Source organism: Balaenoptera acutorostrata, chromosome 10 (genome assembly GCF_949987535.1).
Source record: "Balaenoptera acutorostrata chromosome 10, mBalAcu1.1, whole genome shotgun sequence".
NCBI classification, from domain to species: Eukaryota; Metazoa; Chordata; class Mammalia; order Artiodactyla; family Balaenopteridae; genus Balaenoptera; species Balaenoptera acutorostrata.
In genome coordinates, this window is record NC_080073.1 from 105,342,265 (window position 1) to 105,359,967 (window position 17,703).

The 17,703-nt window shown below is 50.7% G+C and overlaps 1 protein-coding gene across 1 annotated transcript; it reads left to right on the forward strand.

The window, feature by feature from the left end:
* The first annotated feature begins 12,685 nt into the window (after window positions 1–12,685).
* Window positions 12,686–13,753, forward strand: LOC130709135 (tubulin beta-4B chain-like). The gene is made up of 2 exons (XM_057555785.1): window positions 12,686–12,887; window positions 13,215–13,753. Exons 1-2 carry the CDS (start codon window positions 12,686–12,688, stop codon window positions 13,331–13,333), a joined length of 321 nt encoding a protein of 106 aa, XP_057411768.1. The 3' UTR covers window positions 13,334–13,753.
* Window positions 13,754–17,703: the final 3,950 nt, after the last annotated feature.

Here is a 17,703-nt window from a genome sequence, read left to right on the forward strand (position 1 = left end):
TTAATATCCAACATATATAAACAGTTCATACAACTTAACATCAAAAAATCAAACAACTCGATTAAAAAATGGGCAGAAGACCGGAACAGACATTTTTCCAAAAAGGACATTCAGATGGCCAACAGACCATGAAAAGATGCTCAATATCATTAATCATCAGGGAAATGCAAATCAAAACCACAATGAGATATCACCTCCCACTGATGATGTCTCATGATGTCAGAATGGCTATCATCAAAAAGAACACAAATAACAAATGTTGGTAAGGATGTGGGGAAAAGGGAACGCTTGTACATTGTTGGTGGGAATGTAAATTGGTGCAGTCACTGTGGAAACAGTATGAGGTTTCTCAAAAAACTAAAAATAGAACAACCATTTGACCGAGCAATTCCACTCCTGGGTATAGATCTGAAAAACAAAAACTCTAATTTGAAAAGATACATGCACCCCAATGTTCACAGCAGCATTATCTACAATTGGCAAGAAATGGAAGCAACCTAAGTATCCATCAATAGTTGAATGGATAAAGAAGATGTGGGGTGTGTACACACATGCACGTGCACGCACACACACACACACACACACACACACAAATGGAATACTACTCAGCCATGAAAAAGAATGAAACTTTGCCATTTGCATTACCCTCTGCCAAAAGCATCAAGAAACATAAATAAGTGTGGCTGTGTGCCAATAAAACTTAACTTATAGCACCTTTTTTGTAATAAACTTTTTGTAAATGACTGCTGACTTCTGCTCTGTTACATTAAAATCCATTGGTCTATCCTGCACTTGGAATGGATGATTTTGACCATGCAGATGCCCTGAAAGGGTTTTAGGGACTCCCAGGGGGTCACTAGATCACACTTTGAGAACTTCTGCTCTAATATTCTTGTTACACAAGGTAATAAGTTTCTTAAGATGAAAGCTACTTTCAGTTGGACCTTCTGTTTCTTGCAGCCAAAAGCATCTTCGCTGATAAACTCCAACTACCTGTAACCAACTACCTGGGCACCCCATGGTCCAGTCACGTTGACACATACAATTAACTGTCACAACGGGACCAGGAGGATAAGTCAGCACGAACTCTCTCCTGGGGGACGATACGGGATGTGTGTACGCGAAAGGTGTGAGCGTGGGTAGATGACAGTGAAGGGGGAGAGCAAGACCCCCTCTCTGGGATGCTCTGGCATCACATATACCGGCTCTAACGCGGAACCAGCCTCAGGGAGGAGAGGGGAGGGTGAAACCCCCAGTTGACAGAGGGTCTTCTGAATTGACAAAGATTAACCTACATTGACTAAGTTGAGGTTGTCTTTTCTGCCAAACAGAGTCGGGGGCTCTTGAGATAGAAACTAAGGTTGATTTTAGAAAATTTAGGAAACTTTAAAAAATTTTTAATAAACATATTTTTAGTTTATGTGCTAAAAATTCATCTTCTCTAACAATGGACATCATCAAATTCAAAAATTTTGCCAACCTGATGAAAAATGATCTCACTCTCATTTTATTTATATTTCCTAATTATCAGTGAGGATAAGCACCATTCGTATGTCACTGGAGGCATTATTTTTTTTTAATTTATTTATTTTAATTTATTTATTTTTGGCTGTGTTGGGTCTTCGTTTCTGTGCGAGGGCTTTCTCTAGTTGCGGCAAGCGGGGGCCACTCTTCATTGCGGTGCGCGGGCCTCTCACTGTCGCGGCCTCTCTTGTTGCGGAGCATAGGCTCCAGACGTGCAGGCTCAGTAATTGTGGCTCACAGGCCTAGCCGCTCTGCGGCATGTGGGATCTTCCCAGACCAGGGCTCGAACCCGTGTCCCCTGCATTGGCAGGCAGATTCTCAACCACTGCGCCACCAGCGAAGCCCGGAGGCATTGTTTTTGAATCCACTACAGTGCTTTTGAATTCTGTGCAATTAATGTTCACAAAATAGGATACTCGAGGATCTGAAGATGAACCCATGGGCACAGAAATGGGTGCTGCTATTTTTACCTTTAAATTGAGTAGATTTACAGTTTGTCCAACATTAAGTAGACTGCTTATGGGATGAACTCTTCTAGTTCAAGCTGACCTCTGTCTTTGCGTGTGTGCCTGCTCACCATGGACATTGAACTTTGTTCCAACACGCACCCCTCCCCGCCCACCTTCCTGCTCCCTCCGTCAGCACCTGCTGGAGCCAAGGCCACGGCATCAGGCTGTGTTCAGGATTCTGCTACTTCCAAAGCCTCTCTTCTCTTTCCCAACATTCTAATAAGAGCAACATGTACTTCTCTGAATCTAGATTCCACGTGGACTGAGGCAAATCATTCTCCACGCTGTGCTATTTCTTCTCTATATCAAACAGCTTCCATTTGCTTGCCTGCGGGGGTCATACTCATTTATAAGTTACTTTTATTAAAAACAAAATGCTACACGGGATAAAGAAGGCTGCCTCAAGTCTCACCACTCTAACGCCAAGAGTTTCTTTCTTTTTTTTTTTTTTTAATTTTAGCGTCTAATCCTTTCTCAACAACAGACTTTTACATGTTGATAATGTTGTATCATTACCTAAGTATTTCCCTTGTAAGCACTGGACATCCATCTGCTGTGTTTAGTCTACAAACATGATAAATCATAAAAACAATGGTATTACAAATTTGCATAATCCTTGGCTGTTTGTAGAATTCAAATATTGTCACATCTCTTTATTTTCCTTTTTTCATTTATTTATTTTTCATTTACTTATGTATTCATGTGTTTATTCAACAAATTATTTATGGTGCTGGGCAATGGGGGTTAAGACAGACACTGTCCCTGCCCTTAAGAACCTCACAGTCTGGGAGGGGAGACAGACACCATCGTGTGATTTCCATGCATTTACCCATTTGAGCCAGGCATTCATGTTATATTTGCACAAGCATCAAAATAGAGAATATCTGTTTTTTAAATGATTTGCTGTTCACATACAAGTGGCCAGAGGAGTGGCTCTCCTGTGTGTGTTTCAGCTGATGGAGTTATTTCCTCAAGGTTATAATAAAAGCAGAACCACGAAAGGGACCTGAAGACTTGCCATCCACTCTTGGGGTTTAATCTCCAGACACCACTCGACCCCTCTTACTGCAGCAGGACGGCCAGTCAGATGCAAATGCTCTTTTCAATGAGAAAGACAATTAAGCACTGAATATGTGAGAACAAGAAAAAGCGAGATAGGGGCTTCCCTGGTGGCGCAGTGGTTGGGAGTCTGCCTGCTAATGCGGGGGACACGGGTTCGAGCCCTGGTCTGGGAAGATCCCACATGCCGCGGAGCAGCTGGGCCCGTGGGCCACAACTACTGAGCCTGCGCGTCTGGAGCCTGTGCCCCGCAACGGGAGGGGCCGCGATGGTGAGAGGCCCGCGCACCGCAATGAAGAGCGGTCCCTGCACCGCGATGAAGAGTGGCCCCCACTTGCCGTAACTGGAGAAAGCCCTCGCACGAACCGAAGACCCAACACAGTCAAAAATAAAGAAATAAATAAAGTAGCTATAAAATTAAAAAAAAAAAAAAAAGATGGGTAGAGGGAAAAGATTTAAAAAAAAAAAAACAAAAACCCATCTTTAAAAAAAAAAAAAAAAAAAGAAAAAGCGAGATAAAAATAGAACACACCAGCCGGCTTTGTGAGACATATTTCTAACGGGTGGATTTGAATGTAGCTTTCTCACCGGAGTCCATCCTTTCTGGACTCTTCCACATTAATAAGGAGGAAGTCGGCAAGACAGTTAAGAAACTACCACTTATTCTAGAGTTTAACTCTAGGCCCGTTATGAGGAAAACTGTTTCACGTCTCAGGCCTAGAACTAACCATTACCCCTTGAAAAAAACTTATTTAAAAAATAAAACTTAAAACCTACAAGCTGAAAGAAGAGCAGCCGACCCTAACCCTAGTATGCCTTTCTCTAATTTCAACCGTTATTAATGTTTTGCCCACTTTGTGGCCCTGGCTTGTGTGTATATTTTTTGCTGAATTATTTGAACACAGATTACAGACATCACAACACTCCCCCTAAAGTGTCAGAGCACACGTCCTGAGGACAAAGACACCCTCTCCCACGACCGCCGTGCTGTCACCACACCCAGGAAGCGTGTCACTAGCTCACAGGCCCACCTGTGAGCTAATACCCAGCTGCGCTGCCCAGGCGTCGTGTGCCGGCTGGAACTGGCTGCCGGCCCTGCCGCCCGGGCACTGAGCCCCGTCTCCACCCTGCCCACTGCCTTCCAGAACCGAAAGCCCGACCTGGGCATGAGACTGTCCAGAGACGTGCCAGGCACCTTCGCCCAGCAGCTCAGCCCCCTGACGCGGACGCCTCCCCACGCCCGCATCACCGAGGCCACGCCCCGACCCTGGGGGCCACCCGTGGCCGAGCGGATGGGCCACCCTGACGCGGCCCGCACTGCAGCTGCGCAGGCGTATTTCAAGTGGCAAGCGAAGATGTTAATCGTGCATCACAGGACCGGACACAGACGTTCCGACCGGTGCCTGCGCAAAACGCTGCCGAGAAAAACGGCTCTCAGCAGCAGCGCCCGGGGGCTCACATTTCACTAATATTTATGTCAGAAGAGAGGCGCTCGTAACAGCAAATGCGTTTCAGCTTCGTAGAAAAGGGAAAGGAAATGCTCTGGACGGAGGAAGATCAAACCGCTGAAGGTGGGAGGGAGGGGCTGCCCCATTCTCCTGTTCCTCGCCTATCTCCTCCCTCCCCAAGCCTGTCCCGGTATCAGGGCAGGGGGTCAAATTCCTGAGGTCCCAGTGGCCACCTGCAGGGACCATCACGGGGCAAGCACGATGACAAAGACTCAGCGCCAGGATGACCGGCCCCGTGGCACAGACACTTGCTGGCCCTGGTCCCTGTCCTGTCGCTTGCAGGTCAGGGCAGGATGAGGGCCTTGCAGAGCCGCTGCCCGCTGCCCGAGGGGAAGAGGTCCTGGGGTCAAGGGCACAGGCTCTCTGGAGTAAGGAGTTCTCACGCCTGTGGCGCCAGCAAAGGGAGCCGGCTGTGAAGACAGAAAGCCTGAGGGGAAGGGAAAGGCAGGGAGCGAATAAAAATAGAAACAGGCTCACTGCTCCGACAGGCCAGACGCTCAATGAATGTGGTCCTTCAGTGAGCAGAAGTATCTTGCTGGAAATTTAATCCCACCGGCAAGCTTTGGGCTTTCTGTTTTTGCCCACAGTAACGCCCTAACAAAGGGCTGCAGCGCCGCTGATGCAGGAAGAGAGGGAAAGAGTGGACACTGGGTGGACCACCCCCCTTCCTTTCATGCAGACGGTCCTGCGGGCTGTGCGGTGGTTACCTAGGAAACAGCGTGGATGTGAAACTCCAGGAAATGCGTGGTCAGGCGGCAGGAGATGCAATTGATTTTTTTTTTTTTTTTTTTTGCTGGCATCGTGTGATGCCCGGCCATTTTCTTAACCCCTCTGCACCAGTTTCCTCATGTCCGAGGAGGAGATCAGATCTACCTTGTGTGTGTGCGAGTGTGCATGAGCACGTGCGTGTGTAAAGCGCCTCGGCCGGCTGGCGGACACAGGAGGAGCTCAGTGTGGATTTTTTCCTTTCTATGCCCGCTCGCCAGGCACCACTGAATAACTGGGATGCAGATCTGATAGAGAAACAGCTTAGGTGATACACGTGAAGAGAGGCACTGGGGACCGGGGCTTGCCCTCTGCACCGCTGGGGACCTTTTGCCACCATACGAAGGAGCGTGACTAACCTGACGGGTGACAGGCTGCTGGTCCAGCTGACATCACGCTGACAGCCAGACAAGACAGTGAGTCACTGGACCAACGAGCTGCCGACCACCAGCCCTAGTGAGGTGGCCCAGGACACGGACCCCAGAGGGACTGGCCCTGGACAAAACGCACTCAGCCAACCCTCAAACCCGTGCTTAACAATAAGTGCTTTGTCTTAACCCATCAAATTTGAGGGCGGTTAGTTACAGAGCAAAAGATAGCAGAGAAAATCACCATTATTACGGCTTTCTTCCCGAGATGACCATATTCCCCAGAATACCCTCGACAACACCCAGCTCTCTAACCTGGCTGCCAGCATGCTGAGAGCCAAGGAGAAGCCCTGGGGGTTCAGAATTCGGCAGTAAATACTCACCACGTCCCCTGAATAAATGAGGGCCAACTACAAAGTCGGGGGGGCACGGCGTCCACACAGAAGACTGCCCTCACACTTCTGACAGGTACAAGTTTGAGGGGTTCCCCAAACCACCCTCAGTTTCAATAATCTGCCAGAAGGACTCACAGAACTCACTGAAAGCTGTTCTACTCCTGCTTATGGTTTATTACAGGTAAAGCACATGGGTTAAAAATCAGCCGAGGGAGGAGAAACATGGGAGGTATCCAGGAGTGTCCAACAGAGGGCCAAGGGCCCAGTGGTCCTCTCCCCGTGGGGACACGGACACATGAAGCCCCTGCCATCGCCCACGAGGTCGATGACCTGAGCCTGTGAGCCCGGAGTTCCTACTGGGGCTGGACCACCTCCCGGCCTACCCAGCAGCCTCTTGCCGCAGGTCCTCCTGGACGCTGAGGCCTTTGGTCTCTAGTTCCTGGGAGGTCTCACCTGGTACCGGGTGGCCCAGAGCCCCAACTGCAAGTCACTCCTTAGACGGTCAGTGGCCAAAGCCCCCCAAGCAAACAGCACACTCATATCAGGCAGGACATTCCAGGGGCCTGGAAATCACCTCCCAGCAGCCGAGGGAAGAGACCAGACCTCTCTTGGGTAAGATTAATTCTTCACCACACAGGCCACCCCTGGCTTTTGGCCAAGGCTCTCTTACAGCAAAGCAGTCATCTTTGAGCATCTAGACTTGATATAGTATTTATCTGACTGAGCAATAGGAAACAACGCACCGATTTATCCTACAAGGCCAGTACATATATTTCCGTCTTTCTGCACTAAGTTGATTACTCTTTTCCCCTCGTGATAAACCTGTACAGAACTATGCGGCATAAAAATTAGCTGATGGTTGGGTCAACCCAGTTCTTCCCCAAGCCAGTCATTTTCGTACGTCCTGAATAGGCTTTAACTCCATTTCTCATTATATTTGATCACCAACATCAGTATTATCATCAGACTTGTTTACATAAGGTGGTTGAGTCTCACGAACAAGGCCAGCGTCACCCCGTATCACAGTGTGGCGGCCTGACAAACGAGAGTCAAAAGATTACGCTTCATCCGAGTCCCACTGAGTCATCAACGATGGACTCGGGGCATCGTCACACCCTAAGGTGCTCCCTGGGTGACGCCACTCAGTCCTGCAGGCTTCCGCTCGACCATTCAGGTCCAAAAGCAAGCGTGGTGTCAGCAACAGACAGCCCCACCCTCGCAGGCAGCCGGGGTACCCGGGCTAAGCGACCCCACCATCTCGTGTTCCGAGTCTCTCTCAAGGCACCAACATAGATGCTGCATTTCCTTCACTGCACAAACCATTTACTTACTCATTCCTTTATCCTCAGCTCCCGTTCCTCCTTCTCCACATTTATCATTTTATTTTTAACAGACTTGTCCACCTCTGTTTGGAAAGGATGCTAGGCTCAGCCTCCGTGTTGGGTTGGCAGCAGCAACGGTAGTCTGGCAAGCCCCCCCTTCAGGCCCCCCGTCCTTTCTCCTAGGGGAGGGTTACGAGGTCCAGAAGGAGTGGGCTTTCTTGACCGCCAGGCAATACAGCTGCATTCACTGTTAACCCCGGTTTTGCCAGATAAGATCAAGGCACAACCCACTCCCTCTGGCCCTTAGGAATTCTGACATAAGGATGGGAGGGTACAGTGAGAGTTTCTTGCTTAGGCATCAACCTTACTACTGGCCAGTGGTTGCTGCCCTGGTCCCAGGACCACTGCATGCAGAAAAAGGAAGTTGAGGTGATGTGGGCAAGGGTTGTACAGTAATATCAGCATCCCTCCCGCCTGTACCCCAGATGCCACAGAAAACTGGAGGAACCTCCCCGGTGGACCCTCCACGGCCCCCTTCGTGTTGAGTGTGAGCACACATTCACAGAGGTGTGTAAGCCGGCCCTCCTTGCCTGAATCATTGCCTGTTCCAGTGATCTACCCAACTATCTCTCAGGATGAGAGTGGGGTCCTCGATCTAAAGAAATGGGGCTCCGTGGCCCGAGTTGGTACAATACCTTCTATTCCAGTCCTTTTGCAGTATTTTGTACAATTGCCGCTTCCACCAGGCATGCGAAACCTAACTCAGAGTGTCTACTACCATGGGGGGGGGGGCGGCAGCGGCCCCACCTGACGGCTGTGGGCATTACCCTCCCGTGGAGCGCCTCGGTCCCGCGTGCACAGACTGCACGGCTGGCATTTTGTGCCTCAGAAGAGTATGTCTAGGTTCAGCCCATCTCCGCCTGGCTGCGGCACCCACACGCCCACTGAGCTCATGGGCCCACGGGGCCACCTGCCCGTCCCAACCTCTCCCGATCCCCGACGGGGGATCTGCTCACGCGCAGCGAGCATGCCCTACGCTGAGGCGCCCCTCCAACTCCCAGAGTGACCCCACAGGGCTGTGCCCCCTGCGGGCGGCCCTTTACCAGGCCAGGCTCCGCTGCCCGTCCGCCCGACCCTAGGGCCAGGCCATTGGCCACAACCCCTGAGTCATTAAAAGCCCAAACACAGAGGCAAACAGCTCGCATTCCAGGCCACTGAGCTGACTGTTGTCTTCCTCCCGCAGTTAGAGCGGCAGCTCTCCAGACGGGAGGCAGTGCCTTCGCTGCACAGCTGCCAGCCACAGACCAAGCAGCCCGTTGCGGGTCCGGAGAGCTGGTGACAGGGCAAAGCAGGAGGCTGCAGAGTCTGGCAGCGCCTCAGGCGGCTCCAGAGTCAGTCCAGGCGGAGGTGCCCTCTCCTCCTTGTGTCCCGTCAGCACCCTTTCCTGTACAAACCAGTTCCATCCACTACGGGACGCTCTTCGCACGCCCCTCGCTAGAGAGCATTTCTCCGACGTCACCCAAGACATTACGGGTCTTTCAGGTTCCAAGGTTATCTTACGTCCTTCAGCCATCGGGGCAGTTTCAAGTAATGTCCAATAGCAGGCTAGGGATGATCTTTGCAATGGAAATTTTCCGGAATTCTCCAGTGGGAATCCCAGTGGTCACTGCCAGGCGGGATTCACAGGCTTCTGCCGTAAGCCCCGGTCTGCACCCCACTCGGGTCACTGTACAGATAATCTCTCCGTACTTCGCCCCGGTCACATGAGCAAGCTGGGGACTTCAGGCAATCTCGGTGACTACTGCTTAGCTGTCGAATCAACAGTAATAAAGCTGGGGGTGGCTTTACCTGCCTCCTGTTTTATAATACTAGGTAGGGGAGGCATTCCCTAGTCAGACACAACATCTGTCCCCATGAAACATTCAGGTAAAGGACACACAACCACTTCACAGAGTCTGCTGGAACATTTCAGTTTTCATCCAAACTTTCACCTCAGTCCCACCGACTCTTTTCTCCCTGTATCCTCCGAATCTAACTGTAGCTTTGGCAGCAGAGTGCACGGGGCCCCCGTGTCAAGGATCCCCCAAAGCATCTCCTCCACCCCCCGAACCTTCTGCCCCCTCACAGGCACACACCTTGGGCCCCCAGCTCGGGGCAGGGGGGCGGACTGTCCAAGGGACCTGGGCTCTTAGCCAGTCTGTGCCTTGATTAGACTACGGGGCCGTCACCTCATGAAATTCTTGGTCAGCTGTCTCATTGTCATCTGTGCCTTCCAGCTTTTAAAATTCCTCCAAACCAGGGTGAACGAAGCAGATTTAAGGCCCTTCAAGGTGGAGGAACCAGCAGAGGCTCCCATGGGCCCATCTGACTTCTGAGAGTGCTGCAGTAAGACCTTTATTCTGATCCCATCAACGTCTGCTTAACTTATCCAATAGTAACCACTCACAGATTTGAACCCCACTGGGACCGGCTCTGACTTTCCCCTTTGTCTTGTCCCCATTATCTTGCAGATCTCAGCCATCTGTGTCTTTGGCTTCACTATCCCGTTTGGTGGCAGCCCTGAGTTAGCTCAGAGCAGCCTGAATCCAAGCGTGGCTCAGCCTCAAGATCCATCCTAACACCCCACTTTCACTTTGGTTGTTGCAGAGAACAACACGCAGGGACGGGTACTCATTCGCTTGTTCTTTGTTACTCCGCATTTTCTCGTGCGTCCAGTGAGCTAACTACTCAGGGGCTGGAGCCATCACGTGACTTTCACCTCCGAGAACTAAGTGCAGCACAGCTCCAGTTCTACACCTCAGCTGACCTGTGGTCCCCGAGGAACCACAAGTTCATCACTCTCCACCCCGTCATCCGCCCTCTTCTTGAGCCATACGTTTCCGCGAGTCAGGGTCACACGAGCAAATGCCACTTCTGACACCAACTGTGAAGCATCTGGGCCAACTGTGAGGTTAGAGGGAACGGTCTCCAAGACTATTCTTGCTTCTGATACCAACTGCAAGGTCAAAGGTCCCCAAGGGAACCCTTAGGTTTGATAATTCACTAGGAGGACTCAGAACTTTACAGAAAGCTGTTACACTCACAGCTACAGTTCTGTTTTGTTTTCACAGGGAAAGGGTACAGACTAAAAGCAGCCAAGGGAAGAATGCAAAGGGCTGAGTCCAGAGACGAACCGAACACAGGGTTTCTGCTGTCCTTCCATGGAGTCAGGACACGTCACTTCCCTGCATCCACGTGTGACATTGTGCACGGAGTATTGCCAGCCTGGGGCGCTCGCCTGAAGCTCCCTGTTCAGAGTTTCTCTTGGGCTTCAGGGGCGTGTTTGTGGACATCCCAGCCCACACACCAAACCCCACCACTCCCTCTCCCCACACGGCCTCCCCTTGGTTCTAGAGGTGCACACGGCAGGCATCTTTTTTGTACTAAGTTTCAATAACCTGCCCTCAGGAAGGCCCTGGGAGAGAGGCTCATCTCTGTGCTAGAAGTGGGCTTGGAGCAGACTGGGCAGGAAATTCAGACATCAGATGTGGGACATGGTGCAGGGTCTGGTGGATATGACCTCTTGGTTATACAAACGTCTCCCATGGGGCAGGGCATGGCCAAAACAGGGAAGATCATGCTTGCGGTTGGATTAGATCCTGTTACTAGCGAATCTTACTGGCCCTTATCAAATCTTTAACCAGACTGCTTTCTTTCATCACCATAACTGTACTATTACCTCTGATTTCAGCTTTCAGGCACTAGATGATCCAAAAGCTATCTGTGGTTATCTTCACGGAACAGAAGCATGCTACAGCTACAAGTCTACATGCAGAATCCTGGCTGCAGAAAGAAGCTCTGACCTTCCTTCCTTGCCAGATTCTCAGGAAGCCTTAGAACAAGAGGCTAAGGGATTGGGAGGGCTCTCAAAAGGCCTGACCGCTGCAGATCACGTGCGGACATGTGTGTCTGGAGCTGCTGCCGGTGGGCCACGCAGCCAGTTTGCCAGACCCTCTACGCTTTCCTCCTCTGCTTCAGGAAGCGACCAGCACCATGGACAGTCTTACCGAGGACACACATCACCACGAGAGAACTCCAGGAACTCAGTGAACGGTCCCCAACAGCTGTCTGCCATTGGACATGGTCCGGGCTGCCCAAAGGGGCCCTGGGGCAGAGGTCAGGAGTAACGGCTGTGCATGCAATCCCATAAATGTCTACGCCGCCGCCCGAAATATTTACCGCAAACCGAGAAATCCATCAAATTGCCACTGTCACTCTCACTCTGCCATTTAAATATGCTTCAGGTCCAACATCTCAGAGCCTTCTCAACCAACTCCCTTCCAACTTCAAATTGTTTTTACTCCCTAATTTAACCTGTAATATTTTTTAAAAATAATGTTCCTAAGCATACCTCTTGTGAAACCCCTGGTCTCTAAGACCCTCTAACACCTGCCAGTCTGGAAACGTGCTCAGCAGATGGTAACAGCTGGTCCTTCAGGGCCACCAGGAACCTGGAAGCCCACCCAGCCCTGACAACTAACCGAACCCACGTCAACCTCACACTGTTATTCATCCCTAGTAGCGTTTAACCACAGATTTTGTCTGTATAAAACAACAGGGGCAACGACCAGGTGTTCACAAGTGCCCACCTCTTACCAAACTTCAGTCAGTCCCGCCTCCACGGCCCCCAGGCTGAAGCAAGCACACAGGTGAACGCTGTACCTGTAACGGTCAGGCTGAGGGTCTGCCGACGACAGAACGCTCTTCCGGCTGCAGCAAAAGCTGATTTCACATCTGCTTGTCCCACCCTCTCTCCCTCCCCGCCCACAAAGTTCCCGCTAGCCCTGTTCACCCCTCCCTACCAGAAAAAAGCCCATTCTCTTTCACTCTGGATGCTTGCACACTTCTGAGATCAGAGCATTCTCCCGACGGTAACAGTCTTTTCGATGAAAGCTGCTCCATCTCTAAGTCTGAATGTGTTCTACTTGACAGTAGGGTCCCAGCTCTGGCCACTGCCCCCAGGGGCGACCCGTCCATCAGCTGGATGCCGACACTCAGCCCTGCCTGGGGGTGACAGCCTCCGCAGCCCCCGCGGCTGTGCCCACGCTCCTCCTTCAGGGCTCCTCCCAGCTTTTCAGCCTGTCGCCATAATGTGGCTGATGCTGGGCGGGTTCCTGGGCCCCTCGGCAGCAGCTGCCGCAGGATCAGGGGCGGCAGCTATGGGTCTGTCTGGGGCTCCTCGACTGTCTGACCACAATGCCGCTGTTCCAAGGACAGGAGGGGAAGAAGAGGGCCATCTTTACCGATACTTTGGATGCCAGGCCATCACGCGGTTTTCTTTATTTCCAGTTTTGGGAGGTCATCAGCGATGAGCATGGGATCGACCCCACGGGCAGTTACCATGGAGACAGTGACCTGCAGCTGGAGAGAATCAACGTGTACTACAATGAAGCTGCCGGTGATTACTGGAAGCTTTCCTGCCCCCTCACCTTGCTTTCTGTTCTGCGGCAGACGCAATGTATTAGGAACATGCAAATGACAAAGGCTTCCTGCATGCATTTTTAACTGCTCAAAAACACACTTCAGAGTTCCTGAAGTCTCCTGCATGTTTGTCATGACGAGGCAGGCCATTATCTCCCTTTGTAGAGCAGAAACCGCCTCTAATCTCCTACTTTTGTCTCATGCTGGAATTTTCCCTGCTGAATTCTGCCCTGAAGGGCCCAGAGGGCAGGGCACTGTGATTCCTTTGCCTACCGCAGGTCTGAGTCCTGCTCTGTCCCCGCAGGTAACAAATATGTGCCTCGGGCCATCCTGGTGGATCTGGAGCCGGGCACCATGGACTCGGTCAGGTCTGGACCCTTCGGCCAGATCTTCAGGCCCGACAACTTCGTGTTCGGTATGTAGCGTGGTCCCCGGGCACTGGCTCGGGGGGCCCACTTCCTCCTAAGCCCCGTGGAGGTCACAGCTGTCACTGCTGAGTGCCCCGCTGGAGGCTGCGTGTCCACAGAGGCCCTGAGTCCTGGCCTAACTGCCCCCGGTCCACGGGCTGTCCCTCCTCTGGCCCCTCTCCGCACAGCTCAAAGGACGGGGTCCGCCTGGAGAGGGCTGCCGCAGCCGTCCCACAGCAGAGCAGCCTGGGGAGGGCGGAGAACAGGGAGCAAAGGGAAGCTTCCAACAGCAGCTCCCAGGTGACCGGTCATCTCAGAGGACCAGTGACAACAGGCGAGCATTTCCTGAAGCAAAGGTCAAAGGCACAGGTTACGAGCAGCTGAGACAGCTGCTTGGAGCGGCCTCTTCTGATCACCTGCGCCCCACCCTGCCTGTTCCTTGTAGCTGATTTAAGTATTTTAAATACTGAACGCAGGCCTGAGCAAACTGGCCGTGAACACGGGGCCCTTCCCCCAGAACCAGGCCCAGGCCCATCCAGTAATGACGCGTCCTTCCCCTACGATCCCAGCACTACCAGCAGAGCGGCAGGAAGGGTGACGTGGTCTTTGCAGCTCCACAAAGGACCAGGACAGCTTCGCGTGAATCACCAGAGTGAGGCGGTGCCCGGAAGCTGGCGTGGTCGGAGCAGCGCTGGTCTCAGCTCTCAGCTGGGAGCCACCCAACCAGTTCCGGGTCCAGCGTCCCCCCACCCGACCCCAGACTGTAAAGGACTCAGATTCCTGTTTCGTGGGGGTCCAGGAAGAGCCTGGAGATGTTCAGCTAGTGAAGAGAGCACCTGGGGAGCATGAAAATTGCAGGAACTGAAAACTGCAAGTATCTGCAAAGTATGGAGAAGACCGCGTCACCCGCTAAGGGGCCCAACCAGGACCCCGGGCTACACGGCCTGTGTCGCTAGACGGGGGTACCTCCTCATGAACATCTCCATAGCTGACTGTCCTTCCCAGACCCCCTTCTGCGTGTCCTGCCTGTAACACCCCTCTGGAAGGACGCTCAGTCAAGGACAGACTGGAGGCTAAATAGCCCAGCTTCCCTGACTCGGGGGGCAACTCAGTGATGGGGTCTCTTACGGACCCCAGTGCGGAAGGCCGCTTCCTTCCTTCCTTTCCCCGCTCCGTCCCCACTGCCCTCCCAGGCTTCCTAGGATCAGCCCCCTAACAAACTTCCACTCAAATCCTTGTCTCAGGCCCAGAAGTAAATCCAACCACGTACAGTCAATCTTCGACAAAGGAGGCAAGAATATACAACGGAGCAAAGAGAGTCTCTTCAGCAAGTGGTGATGGGAAAACGGGAGAGCCGTGTGTAAATCAATGAAGTTAGAACACACCCTCTCAACATACAGAACAATAAACTCGAAATGGCTTAAAGACTTAAACACAGACATGACACCATAAAACCCCTAGAAGAGACCATAGGCAAAACATTCTCTGACATAAACCGTAGCAATATTTTCTTAGGTCAGTCTCCCAAGGCAATAGAAATAAAAGCAAAAATAAACAAATGGGACCTAATCAAACTTAAAAGCAAAGGAAACCGTAAACAAAATGAAAAGACAACCTATAGACTGGGAAAAAATACATGCAAATAATGCAACCGACGAGGGGTTAATTTCCAAAATACATAAACAGCTCACGCAGCTCAATATCAAAAAAAGAACAGATAACTCAATCAAAAAATGAGAAGACCTGGGGACTTCCCTGGTGGCGCAGTGGTTAAGAATCCGCCTGCCAATGCAGGGGACACGGGTTTGAGCCCTGGTCCGGGAAGGTCCCACATGCCGCGGAGCAACTAAGCCCGTGCGCCACGACTACTGAGCCTGCGCTCTAGAGCCCATGAGCCACAACTATTGAGCCCATGTGCCACAACTACTGAAGCCCACACGCCTAGAGCCCATGCTCCACAGCCAAAAAAAAAAAAAAAAGAGAAGACCTAAACAGACATTTCTCCAAAGAAGGTATACAGATGGCCAACAAACACATGAGAATATGCTCAATATCGCTAATTATTAGAGAAATGCAAATCAAAACTAAAATGAGGTATCACCTCACACCGGTCAGAACGGCCATCATTAAAAAGACTGCAAATAATAAATGCTGGAGACGGTGTGGAGAAGAGGGAACCCTCTTGCACTGTTGGTGGGGATGTAAATTGGTACAGCCATGATAGAGAACAGTATGGAGGTTCCTCAAAAAGCTAAAAACAGAGTTACCATATGGTCCAGCAATTCAACTCCTGGGCATATATCCGGAAAAGACAAAAACTCTAATCCGAAAGGATACATGTACCCTAATGTTCATAGCAGCACTATTTACAGTAGCCAAGATATAAAAGCAACTTAAATGTCCATCGATAGATGAATGGATAAAGAAGATGTGGTATATATATATATATATATATATATATATATATATACACACACACACACAATGAAATATTACTCAGCCATAAAAAAGAATGAAATTCTGCCATTTGCAGCAACATGGATGGACCTAGAGTATATTATACTAAGTGAAGTAAGTCAGACAGAGAAAGACAAATACTATATGATATCACTTATATGTGGAATCTAAAAAATAATACAAATGAATTTATTTACAAAACAGAAACACACTCACAGACATAGAAAACAAACTTATGGTTTCCAAAAGGGAAAGGGGGAGGGGGAGGGATAAATTAGGAGCTTGGGATTAACATATACACACTACTATATATAAAATAGATAAGCAACGAGGATTTCCTGTATAGCACAGGGAACTATATTCAACATCTTGTAATAACCTATAATGGAAAAGAATCTGAAATATATATATATATATATAAAACTGAATCACTTTGCTGTTCACCTGAAACACAATACTGTAAATCAACTATACTTCAATAAATAAAATATTTAAAAAGAGCATTTTATAATTAAAATTAATAAAGTAAAATCCTTGTTTCAGGCCAGGGGCACTGACCTCAGACCAAAGGGGAGGCAGTGGTGCACTTTTCTCGTGCACCGTGTGGAACACACTGCCGCAAGCCCGATGGTGGGACCCTCATAATAAACTTACGGCGTCTGGCGGGGCGCAGCGGGTCCTCTGCTGGGGGCCATGCACAGCCGACCTTCCGGGCTGCCCCATCTGCAGCTCGGGTCCCCCAGCACCTCTCAGGTGGTTAACAGAATCCAGTTGCTCGCAATCTGGGGTCTGAGGCCCCTGCTGGCTTCCTGGCGGTCGGCCAGAGGCCGTGCTCAGCTCCTAGAGGTGCCTGCCGACACCAGCACGTGGCCCACCACATGGCAGCCTCACCTTCAAGGCCAGCAGGAGAGGCTCTCCGCTGCACTGAAACTCCGAAGGCTTCTACCACCAGCTCGAGCAAATTCTCCCTTAAAGGGCTCACGTGATTAGTGAAGGCTCGCCCACGTAATCTCCCTATTTTAAGGTCAACTGATTTGGGGCCTGAATTACACCTGCAGAATCCCTTCACACTGCACTGAGATTAGCGTTTGATTGAATAACTGGGAAAAGGTGTGTGCACCCCGGGGCTGGTGAACTTTGGGGCTTCCAGTTCTGCCTACCATGAACGGACAGCTTGGGGACTGAAACAAACATGGTTCCTGGAACCTCGGTTCCGACAATCTGGATCTGTGTTCATAAAGGACGTGATTTTTCTACTTAGTAGCTGTAGGGTTTGGGGCAAGTATTTTAATCTCTCTGAGCCTCAGTCCTGTTCAGGAAGCTGCTCCAGAACAGGCTTTGTGGCTTCTTGTCAGGAATTCTGCACAGGGTACCAAGATAGGCTAGTTTTGGAATATCTTTTACTGTTTGAATATTTGATTTTCAGGTCCCTTTGACCACGGAAGTCTATGTCTCTATGTGATCATTCTTGGAAGAGTTAATATACTTGCTCACCAGAATAAGGCCTTAATGGATTGGTATTAAATTATCTTCTTGGTGCAGATTTTCATGAGGTGTTGGAGCCTGTGTGCTCAAGTTGGAGGAAGAGCAGCCAGAGGTGGGAAAAAATGAAAAAGGCAGCTGAGCCGCCCTTACAATCTCCCTTAGGACTGGCTCCAATTCAGGAGTTTAAATTTGCCAGTGCAGGAAGTTAGGATGGAAACTTCTGTCTTAGGCTAGACTCGGAGCAGCAGCCCCTCAGGGAGAGGCCCCACTCGAACTTACCCCTGTGCTTCCTGCTTCCTTTGTCTTGCCTTCACATCGCCTCCTTCCAGCCCAGCAGCAAGGCCAGAGAGCAGGTCTGGGCCCGCGTTAACACTGCTCGTTAACACCGGTCAGCCTCGACAGCTCACCTGTGCACCCGCTCCCCACCCTCAGGGCCGCTGTGCG

Excerpts from the sequence above, each read along its gene's own strand:
- LOC130709135 (XM_057555785.1), top strand. The coding sequence starts at position 12,686 with ATGCCGCTGTTCCAAGGACAGGAGGGGAAGAAGAGGGCCATCTTTACC. Across the intron at positions 12,888-13,214 it reads GTACTACAATGAAGCTGCCG|GTAACAAATATGTGCCTCGG; the intron begins GTGATTACTGGA and ends CTGTCCCCGCAG.